The sequence below is a fragment of the Gymnoscopelus braueri genome, assembly GCF_963280865.1.
Source record: "Gymnoscopelus braueri genome assembly, chromosome: 13".
Taxonomy (NCBI): Eukaryota; Metazoa; Chordata; class Actinopteri; order Myctophiformes; family Myctophidae; genus Gymnoscopelus; species Gymnoscopelus braueri.
The window spans coordinates 50730349-50742785 of NC_137615.1; the positions used below are offsets into that span (position 1 = coordinate 50730349).

Here is a 12437-nt window from a genome sequence, read left to right on the forward strand (position 1 = left end):
AACCACAAGGGCTGAGGTAGACTATGAACCCTGCAGTCACTTGAATCACTGATAATAAAATGATAACACCATAATAAAATATTAGAACAGCTTACTTGGAGGTATTGTGGTTCTAAATTGCCCTTTTGAAATGTCCCTTGAGAAAATACTATGTGTTTTAACTCATTTGTTTGTAGTGTTCAGTTGACACTGCATGGACTAAAGCAAAATAAAATCTCACACTGAAAGAATTTGTATGGCCAAGTCTTATTATGTGATTTATGAAACAGTGTGAAAGGAGCCCTCCCCACACTAGCACCGTTTCCTAAACAATATGTAAAATGAATCTTGATTATGTTTTAGTAGTATCGTTCCTGCTGTTCTACATACTGCCAACCAGTTGAAGAAATCACAGATTGAGGCTTTAACCTTTGCTTTTATGACATATCCGAGACCATTATGGTTTTATGGAAAATGCCTCTAAACATTTTGACCACTTCAAATGCTGTAATCTTTGAAAATATCAACCGAAAATAGCCGATCTACAGGCTCTCAATGCGTCGCAGACGCATTGAGATTTTGTAGATCGGCTATTTTCTCTGTGCAACATGGTTCCATAGAAGGCATGCTGGCTTCTATCGAATAAAAAAAAAAAAAATCAGTCGTGGCGACTGAGAACTTTAATTCATGTGACATTGTCATATTCTTCCATGGGGAATCTGATAAATACATTGAAATGAAACAGGAGAACATTTACATTGATGCAAAAATCAAATCCTTGAATTGACTGATGTCAGTTTAACAACTTCAATCATGATTGTAAGAGCCATATGAGCCATGTTGTTTCTCATTTTATGACGTCACTGCAGGGCATGGTCAAGGCCAAGGTTGCCAGGGTTACAGGGTATTTAACCCGGTCCCTAATCAGGCGCAGGTTTTGCCAGTGACAGAGGAAAACAGTCTTTGACTGTGATTTATGAGTGCCGGTGGTCTGTATCCTGTGCGTTTGACTGTTTATTCATATATCTATTAATTGTATGAAGTGTCAGATCGGCTACAGATAATAAATTGTTTGTTTATGAGCTCAACGGACACTTTTGGACATCAGTTATTGAGCACACGTCTGAACTTCCTCGGCGACGGCAACCAGTAGTACCTTAAGTATAGGACTTGGGCACTACAATGATCAAAGGACACATCCGCACAGACCCTTTAAAGGCAGCTGCTGAACCCAAAAGAACACAAGATCAAAGATCAAGAAACAGATTTACATACTGTAGTAAACTGAGTCTGAAGAAGAGCTTTCTCCTCCAAACGTCACTCAGGAGGATGCCTAAAAAATACATCTTTGAAGGGAGCTACAGTGTGCAAATCTATTCCTTACCCTTTGAGTTTAACATGAGCTTGTTCGTCTATTTGTGAGCTTGTAGATCGGCTATTTTTGGCGAAGAGATATGGTGTAGAGCAGGGATCTTCAATGTTTTTCAGACCAAGGACCCCTATAGCTGAAAGACACACAACAATGTTATATTGTATAACATTGTGTTGCAGATTAAACTTTTTCATAGATCTAATAGATACAGTAGCTTCATACACTTGTTTGACAGCATTATTATCAGTGTTGTGTAAATACATTTTTGCTTGTTTCTTTGTTTACCCACCTTTTCTTTTATTAATATTATGTTGGATTCATGTTAATGTGCATTTTCAGATATTTAACCACTTAAACCCTCAAATCTCTTCTCCAAAAATAGCCGATCTACAAGCTCACAACGTGTCGTATAGCAACACGTTGTGAGCTTTTTTGCCAGACCCAGAGGGTCGGCCTACAGGAGGCTTTGTCGGTCGGTCGGTCGGTCGGTCTGTCTGTCCCTCTTTTCCTCTGCACACACGTCATGCGAAGTCCGGCCATTCAGATTTCAACCACTAGGGGTCTGGCAGAACCAGGTCTCCTGGTTTCTCTAGTTCGTTGACTGTTCCTGAAACCTCTTTACTATGCCTAGATGTGAGGGCCCCTGACATCTAGTAATTACTATTACTAGATGTCAGGGGCCCGATCCGAGGTTGGTCCAGACAGAGTCCAAGACTCATCAGATGTCAGCACTTGCGCTTGGCGTTTCAGGTCTGACGGCCCAGCGATAGCTTTCTTTTCCGTGGCATGGCTCTGTAAGAGATATTTCTGAACCATGACGGCGACCTGGCCTAATTATAGCTTTGCACACACGTCATGCGAAGTCCGGCCTCTCTGGCCTCTCCTCCTCTTTGCAGCCCTAACCTCTAGTCACATCCTCCCAACCTCGGTCATGTGATAAAGAGGTCAGACTTCCTGTATCTGGTTGCTATGGCAACCTGCCAGATCAGGCTGAGGGTCTGATAGGCGAATCAGAGAATCAATCAAACCGAAAGTCCGATCACTGATCGAGGTGGGGTAAGATGCCTAAAACATAGCCATAGCTCTGATCAACAGTCTGTGACAGGTCTTGGAGGCATGTGGAGTGATCCTGTGCTTGCGAATCGCTGCCGAACTTCGGAGCTTTTGTCAACTATATAGTAGTAAGATAAGATAAGATGACATGCCCACAATAGGGACACTAGAGTTCATGTGGTTAAATCATTTATTTTATAAAAAAATTATCTAAATGGATGTGAAGCCAAACGAATTGTGACATTTTTGGACCTTAAATCAAAGCTTAAGTTAAAAACATGACCTGGATGCTACATCCAGCAAGTGATTTGACTATGCTGATGTTTTCAAGCAGCTCCGCTGAGAAAAGAAAAATGTCATTGTCTTACTCTTATATCTTATCTAATAAACTATTTGAGAGCAGCATAACACCATCTCTGCTATCTAGAACAATGGTTCTCAAACATTTTCATGTCATGAGGGTCTGCAAGAGACTCTGGGGTCTTCTCATCCTTCTCATCTGTGTTGTCATGTTCACCCACCTCTGTTCTTTCACAGAGGGATTCCTAATCAACTTCTGTGTGGCTGAAAAAAGACACACATTGTCACATGCAAAACACCCCTCTTATAGGAGATCTATGTACTGAACACGGGCAATGTTTTTACATTACATACATTGACTTCTATGTAAATACACGATCACAACATAGACATTAATGCATGATCATGTTAAACCATGTGATCGCTTCATTTAGGTTAGAGCCAGACCAACACATCAGTCTGGCCATTATTTGAGTTTTTGATGAGGTATCAGCAGTTATGCAGCCGATTTCGGGTGACTACGAACAAACTGTCCAATTAATGTACTATGAAGGGACGGACCTATCTAATATTATATTCTAGTTTGGTTGACTCCTGGTGAAACACACAGACAAATGCACACACACAGATACTTGGACACTATTAAATGAATGCAATTGAACATTAATATCCACATATCTGCATAGACACATGTACAAATGTACAATTGCATGAATGCATATGGACACACACAATCACGGCAATGATTTAGAAGGACCAAAGCAGGGGGCCAAGAATAGAGCCCTAAGGGACCCAGGTCAACAAAGTATATAGGGTTTAAGTTGTTAAAACAAGTATAAAATGTGTTCAAATATTCCTCAGCCTCACCCTGTGTGCTCTTGGCTCCCTCTAGTGTCAGTGAAGGTGCAGGGCTGTTCAATAGATATCAGTGATATAGGTTATACATGCAGGCCATACAAACTGTGTGTGTGCGTGCATGCGTAGGCTTCAGGCCATTACAGGAATCTCTTTTGACTAATGTAAAACATTTGTAAGCAAACTGTCAATGCAGTGACAAATGAGGATCGAATTGCAGTGAAGAGCTGAATTTGACATACTCCTGAATGATGGCACGGTAAGACTATCTATTCCACAAAACTCATTTGGTTTAAAGGTTTCTTTCATTTAAGAAAATCACAAATAATCCGCAAATAAAGCTTCCTGACTTACAGATGTGCATTTCCCATTTTATTTCGTAAGCATATCTCCAATATCAATCTTTCTATTTAGTTTTAATCCTATATTTTAATTTCAGTTTAACTTTTAAAATTTAGTTTTATATTAAGTTGATTTTAAGAGAGGGAGACAACGGACAACAGTATTTATTTTTTTATATTGTTAAATAAAAATGTTAACTCAATATTCTTAACAAAACTCAAAACTCAAAAACACTGACTGAGACAAAATACTCAGTACAGTGGTTTCTGAACGGCAGACATAACTAATACAACCATTAGTTCTGTTGCTGCCTAAACACCCAGTGCTTTGAAAACCTCCTGATACCGCCCCAATATGAAGGACCACCCATTCTTTGAACCTGATGGTGTGGCTAGGTGAGACTACAACACTACTAATGTTTAGGAGTCTCTCAACTGCGATGAGTGAGTGTATCCACTTTTAAAAAGTGGACTTTTGCGCTAATATGGAGACATAAACTGCAATCTTACATCACGATCCTGAGAGCTCTGGCATTTTTAACAAGAGAATCACTGGCTATGCTTACATTGAACACCAGCATCTCAGTACAATAGTGGGATAAATGTACCTGCAATGTTCTGATAATGTTCAGAAAACAGACGGATGCTCAGTTTGGCAGGACTGCCAATGTACTAACAACCTGGATTCACTAGAAAATCTATACAGTTGTGGGCAGATACAAATGGGGGATTTTAGAAAGCAGGATATTAACCACTTTTCACCCTGGCGTCCATATTTCGGGCATGTTATTATAGACGAAAACTGTCCAAAATTATTTTTAAAGAGTTTCAAAGATTTTCAGATCGGCTACAAGCTCATAGCGGATCTACGAGACTGTAGATCGGCTATTTTGGAAAGTCTTTGAATAGGGCTTAAGTAGTTAAAGACACGTATATAAAGATATATAATATATTCGTCAGTGTCCAGCCGGGACCAACTCCTTTTTCAGTTTTTTTTTTTTTTTTCATAAACCAACGCTATTGAACCCCCTCTACATCTGTGTAATTTTTTTTTTAATAATAACATATGAAAAGTATTAAAAAGCGCCTCTGACGAAAACTCCATTGGACCCTCAAACTGTCCGTCAAAAACAAACAACTCCCCCCTCCTCTCAGGCTCTCGAGAAGCTCTGCTCTGTATGAGGCAGACAGGGAGAAGATTTTTCAATGCTTTTGGGAGAACATAAACTGGGAAGAGAAGAGAATGTATGTGCAAGGTTTGATAGGTGTCACCCCAGTAAAGAGGAGAAGGGTGTCTTCACAAAGGTCATCTGCTTTTTAAATGTTAATGGACAGAGAATGAGTGTGTGCAGGAGTTTGTTTCAAACATCTCCAAGAGCTCAAGGAGATCATGCCAAAAGACTTTCACAGCTTTTATGACAATCTAAAGCACTAAGAAACACCCACCACACACACGCAACACACAACAGTGTGATAATAAAATGTTGATAGGTATATGATAGGTAAATTCAACTGTGGTTGTTATTGTTAGGCTATTGTTAGGCTACAGATTTGATAGGCTAAAGATTCTATTTTTCATGAATGTATTTTGTATTTATATGCCATTTTTTTATTGTTGGTGTGCCATGATCGCTTTTGTTTAATACATGATTGAGTATTGAGGCAGAATTGTTTGTTGCACTCAACTGTAGAAGAACAACAGTGGTAACAGTTAGATCCATGGTTGTTTACAATGCATGTTAAAATAAAAGTTGTTTAAGTACAGAATTCAGCTTGATCTATAGTATATGAGGATGGCGCTCACCATAAATAGCTGATCTCCAAGCTCACAATGCGTTGTGATGTGTTGTGAGCTTTGAGATCCATTGCCAGCTGTTCTTATCAATGATGGACAAAACCTCCTAACTCCACTTGCACTGGATTTGGGTTAAGTGGTGATAATATAATGACACATGCAAGTATCTGATAATATATAAAGTCACAATACCAAGTTTGATGAGGCAGTATTGCTTTGTTTTAAAAATATAAGGTTTTCTTCATTTTCTGTCAAATTGATATTTTGTTTTTCATTTCCTGAACAATTACCATTTTGGATTTAGCTGGTTCCGGCCGAACAGCAGAGATATACAGTATATCCTGAATGAGATCATAAGGAGCTGTTATTTCAGAAATTCAGATGCAGTGTGTATGTACAATATGTACGGTACACATAGTCACTGTGGGTAGAACATCAGAGAGGATTGTTGTATTGTTGTGTTGTTGTCTTCAGGGGAACACGTCAGTGGGCAGATGGAAGTCTTTGAAGGTGTAGAAGGAGATGTCACCATGGTCCACCACAGCAAAGGTGACAGGAACGTCTCTGCTCTGGAAGGCCAGCAGTTTGACAGTCTGCAGATCAGGAACTGGACCCTGGAAGCTGGCACAACATGAACACAAAATGATTATGTTAGGTTAGGTTTTACGATGGCGAGAGAGTATGTTTTGCCCCCTGTCCGTCCGTCCGTCCGTGTGTCCGTCTGTGTGTCCGTCCGTCATTCTGTCTGTGGACAGCTAATCTCCGGCACCGTTGGCTTGCTCGCAGTGAAACTGTGCACACACACTCCCTGGATGCCACAGCAGAACCTCTGCCCCAAATTTTTCACATGGGCCTTTTTTAGCGCAAATCGGTACACAGTATCTCTATAGTCATTAAACGAAAATGGTCTTTCAGATTTTTCATATTCCATCCTGATTGGCTAAACATGGCTTCCAAAGTTTGTAGGAGTGCTCCATTTTGAACAAAATGCCTCAAATCATAAACACAGCATGCAATTTCCTTGAAATTTTGCACGCATATTTCCACTATGCCGAGGAAGAAATGCCACTTGAAATTTTTCAAATCAGCCTCATGGTAGCGCTATAACAGGCCGATTCGTGTTTTTACCTATAACTGCACCGATCTGTGTAAAACTTTGTAAGCGCACTCCCTAGAGGTCAAGGAAAAACCTTTGCCCTGCATTTTTCACATCTGCCTTTTATAGCGCCACCAGGAGGCCAACTTATATAAAACAATTTTTTTTAAATCACTCCTTCCGATTTTATCCAAATTTCACGCAAATCGGTACACATAATCTTTATAGTCATGTGATCAAGACGGATGTGTTTGATTTTTCATATTCCATCCTGATTGACTAAGATTGACATCTAAAGTTTGCAGTAGTGGCTTGTTTTGTGCCGCAAAATGCCGCAAATCATGAACGCAGCGTCCGATTGCGGTCAAACTGCACGCACATTCACACTATGTTGAGGAGCAAATGTCACCCTTTTCACATTGGCCTATTATAGCGCCACCAGGAGGCTACAATAACCTACTTGACCTGGCGGAGACCTGTGCTCCGAGGAGCACTTTTTTTTAGTTTTTATATCAGTTTATTTGTATTTATCCTGGTTTGGTTCTATAGATCTTTAATACCTCTACTGTGTTTCACACTTACTAATGTTGCTGTTGACACCTGAATTGCCAACAATCAAAGTTTTAACTTAGCTTATCTTATCATAGTGTGTAGAGACAATATTTATAATAGTTCAATACAGTAGTATAGTATAGTATAGTATAGTATAGTATAGTATAGTATAGCATAGTATAGTATAGTATAGTATAGTATAGTATAGTATAGTATAGTATAGTACAGTACAGTACAGTACAGTATATAGCATAGTAAGTTAAGGTCAACTGGTCTTAGTATGTTGGCTCCACCATGAACAATATGAAAGATTGAAGAGAGTAAAGGTTTGCTGCAATCCTTGTTAGTGGTTTCTGGTTCTTTAAAGGCTCCTACGCACTAAGATGACTTGTAAACTGTGACAACAAGGGGTCATCAGGTCAGGACATGTCTCATGGAAAGGTGATGATACAATAAAAGTCGCTCCTAACACACTGCACACACTACAGCTGATGACCAGCAGATGGTGCTTTTCTGCACCTGACTGAGAGCATATAAATCCATAACGTGAATATGTGAATGAATAATGTTATAAAACGTTTACACACAAATTAGCAAATATGCAAAGCCCCCTCAAAAATCAAAATAAAACAACAAATAGAGGATTGAATCATTTCCAACTGCCAGTAAACATATAGGTTGTTAAAATGTATTATAGAGTATAATGTTTGATATTGTTTCTGGTGTGTCACATTCAACCCAGGCCAGATCATAGATTCAAATATATTTTCACGGTCATACATGTATAGTATGTGTGTGAAATGTTGGAGTAATGACCAGAAAAAAATTTATATAGCTAGAAAAGTGTGCTCCTCGGAGCACAGGTCTACTACAGGTTGATTACCCAGGGCCTAACCCTGTGGAAGGCATCTTAGCCAATTGGAATGGGATCTGAAAGATTTGACTCATACATCTTGCTCACATGACCCAAGATATAATATGAACTGATTTCTGTGAGTTTTGACAAAATCTGTAGGACTAATAGTTATAGCACTTTAAAAAAAAGAATAATAATAATCTGGCTGGCTGGCACAAACGGGGCTTATAAATTCCATCATGATCCAAGGAATCCAGGGAAAAAATATGTTGATTGCATGATTGATGTACTTTATTTAGTAAGAAAGACATGAGAACAACAGTACATGGAAGTACAAATTCACAATACAATGTCTAAACTGGAAGACTCATTAAGCACTTAGCTTGTTTAAGATGAGATCCCCATGACTTATGTTTCAAGAGTTATAGGGCAAAATGTGAACTGGGCTGTTCTAGCGCCACCATGAGGAGATTTAAATAATTTGGAATGGAGGTTCTTCTTTAAATTAGTGGGAATGTGCGTGCAAAGTGTCCTTGTAATCGGGTGCTGCATTCATGATGTGTGGCATTTTGTTCACAATGGGCCACTCATGCAAACTCTCAGTTTGGGGAGAAGAAAAGAAAAGTAGGAAAGGAAAGAAAGAAAAGAAAATGCAGACGCCTTCGTCTGGGCAAGACCAGGGTGCCGGAGATTAGCTGGTCACAGACAGACGGACAGACAGACAAACGGACGAACGGACAGACAATTTTATTATAGGATAGGAAAAAAAACACTTCATCCATTTATATGTTGGTTTTCAAAAATAGCAGATCTACAAGCGAGCTTGTATATCTGCTATTTTTGAGGGGTCTCTTTGAGGGGTATATTTTGAGGGGTCCGGGACCAAATAAATATCAATTTGGGGGTCCATGACATGAAAAAGTTTGAGAACCACTGGTGGTGTAGAGAATGAGATTGGTGTGCCTTGGCCACTTAGTTTGAAAACCATCGTTTTCCAACAGTATAGACAGCACTGTTTTATGGCACGCAGTGACTTACATGGCTGCCATGAAAAAAACTAAAACAAAGGAAAAACATTTCATTGGCTGTACTGTGTGTGTGTGTGTGTGTGTGTGTGTGTGTGTGTGTGTGTGTGTGTGTGTGTGTGTGTGTGTGTGTGTGTGTGTGTGTCTGTGTGCGCGTGCGCGTGTGTGTGAGTGAACTTTGCAACACTTCTGTGGTGTGTCAAAGCTCCGCCCCTATCAGACTCAGCAGACAGAAAGCAGGAAACAGAAACTTACAGCACACTCTTCACTGTCAACACACACAGAGAGACAGACGAGAAGATTTCCCTTCAAACACACAACTTCCAGTGAGGAGTAAAGACTGTATTTCCACAGCTACAGGAGGGAATACTAACCCAGACCACTGTAACCTGCTGCTGACTCTGTCAGCTGAATGGACTTTTTGACCACGATTCAAAGTGAAAGTAAACTTCAAACTTCAGGGAACATTTTACCACCACTGACTGGCTGATTTCCTTTATTGAGCAGTTTTTGTTGCTTCATTCAGGGAAAATGGCATCTAAGTCGTCTTTCTCAGAAGAGGATTTTTCCTGCCCGGTGTGTCATGACATCTTTAAAGATCCTGTTATCCTGTCATGTAGCCACAGCTTCTGTAAAGCCTGTCTGCATGAATGGTGGAGAGAGAAGGTAATAAAGGAATGTCCAGTTTGTAAGGAGAGACATTCAGTGGATCCACCCAGAAACCTGGCCCTGAAGAACCTGTGTGAGGCCTTCATACAGGAGAGACATCAGAGAGCTTCAACAGGGTCTGAGGTTCTCTGCAGTCTGCATGCTGAGAAACTCAAACTGTTCTGTCTGGAATGTCAACAGCCAGCGTGTTTTGTGTGTCGAGATTCTAAAAAACACATCAACCACATTTTCAGACCCATCGATGAAGCTGCACTGGATCACAAGGAGGAAGTCCAGAAATCACTGAAGCCTTTACAGGAGAAACTGGAGGTCTTTAATAAAGTTAAAACAAACTGTAACCAAACAGCAGAACACATTAAGGTCCGGGCCCGGCACACAGAGATGAAGATGAAGGAACAGTTTAAGAAGCTTCATCAGTTTTTACACAAGGAAGAGAAGGCCAGGATCACTGCACTGAGGGAGGAAGAGCAGCAGAAGAGTCAGATGATGATGGAGAAGATTGAGGGTCTGAACAGAGATATATCAACCCTTTCAGACACAATCAGAGCCATAGAGGAGGATCTGAGAGCTGAACACATCTCATTTCTGCAGAACTACAAGACTACTGTGGAAAGAGTCCAGTTCACACTGCAGGACCCACAGCTGGTCTCAGGGGCACTGATAGACGAGGCCAAACACCTGAAGAACCTGACCTTCAGAGTCTGGGACAAGATGAAGGACATTGTCTCCTACACTCCTGTCATTCTGGACCCCAACACTGCCCATCCATGTTTCATCCTGTCTGATGATCTGACCAGTGTGACACGTGGAGAGATACAGCAGCTTCCTGACAACCCAGAGAGATTTGACCATTGGTACTATGTCCTGGGTTCTGAGGGCTTTAACTCTGGGACTCACAGCTGGGATATTGAGGTTGGAGACAATACATCCTGGGTACTGGGTGTGTCAGAGTCTCATCAGAGGAAGGGAGACAGAGGGGGTCAACGCTGGAGCATATGGTTATCTAAAGGTAAATACAACACATTCTCAGCAGGGTCAGTCACTGTTCTCTCAGTGAAGCAGAACCCCAAGAAGATCAGAGTCCAGCTGGACTGGAACAAAGGAACGCTGTCATTCTCTGATCCTGATACCAACACACACATACACACCTTCACACACACTTTCACTGACACACTCTTTCCATACATTCACACTGATCATACTCTCTCTCTGAAGATGTTACCATGGAAGATCAGTGTAACTCTGGAACAACGTAGTTAAGCATGATGATGATGATTATGATGACGACGATGTATTAATAATATCAGTAATAGTACTAATGCCAACAATAACAGGATTATTTGAATGATTGTACAGGTAATGGTAATTTATATTAGGGGATTCATGTAGAAATTAAGTTATCTCAGTAGTAATCATGTTGAGGAATAAAGATACTTTACTATAACATGTATCAGACTATTATTATGATACTTTTACACTTGTACTTATCTGTACTGTACTTTTTGCACTATTTCCTAATATAGTTGGATGAATGTCTTCATGACATTATAATTTAGTTATATGATGGTTAGCAGAGGTCAGTATGTTAAATATTACAATAGTTTTATGAAACCACAAGAGCTGAGGTAGACTATGAACCCTGCAGTCACTTGAATCACTGATAATAAAATGATAACACCATAATACAATATTAGAACAGCTTACTTGGAGGTATTGTGGTTCTAAATGTCATTTTGCCCTTTTGAAATGTCACTTGACAAAATACTTATGTGTTTAACTCAATTGTTTATAGTGTTCAGTTGACACTGCATGGATTAAAAAATTAAATCTCACACTGAAAGAATGTGTATGGCCAAGTCTTATGTGATTTATGAAACAGTGTGAAAGGAGCCCTCCCCACACTAGCATTGTTTCCTAAACAATTAACACAACATGTAAAATGTAAAATGAATCTTGATTATGAAAAGAAAAATGTCATTGTCTTACTCTTATATCTTATCTAATGAACTATTTGAGAGCAGCATAACACCATCTCTGCTATCTAGAACAATGGTTCTCAAACATTTTCATGTCATGAGGGTCTACAGGAGACTCTGGGGTCTTCTCATCCTTCTCATCTGTGTTGTCATGTTCACCCACCTCTGTTCTGTCACAGAGGGATTCCTGCTCAACTTCTGTGTGGCTGAAAAAAGACACACATTGTCACATACAAAATACCCCTCTTATAGGAGATCTATGTACTGAACACGGGCAATGTTTTTACATTACATATACATTGACTTCTATGTAAATACACGATCACAACATAGACATTAATGCATGATCATGTTAAACCATGTGATCGCTTCATTTAGGTCAGAGCCAGACCAACACATCAGTCTGGCCATTATTTGACTTTTTGATGAGGTATCAGCAGTTATGCAGCCGATTTCGGGTGACTACGAACAAACTGTCCAATTAATTTACTATGACGAGACGGACCTATCTAATATTATATTCTAGTTTGGTTGACTCCTGGTGAAACACACACACAAATGCACACAC

The 12437-nt window shown here is 40.0% G+C and overlaps 1 protein-coding gene across 1 annotated transcript; it reads left to right on the forward strand.

The window, feature by feature from the left end:
* Positions 1-9486: 9486 nt before the first annotated feature.
* LOC308098211 (nuclear factor 7, ovary-like) lies at positions 9487-11700 on the forward strand. Its single transcript, XM_080446471.1, has one exon. It carries the CDS (start codon positions 9756-9758, stop codon positions 11151-11153), a length of 1398 nt encoding a protein of 465 aa, XP_080302597.1. The 5' UTR covers positions 9487-9755; the 3' UTR covers positions 11154-11700.
* The last annotated feature ends 737 nt before the right edge of the window (positions 11701-12437 follow it).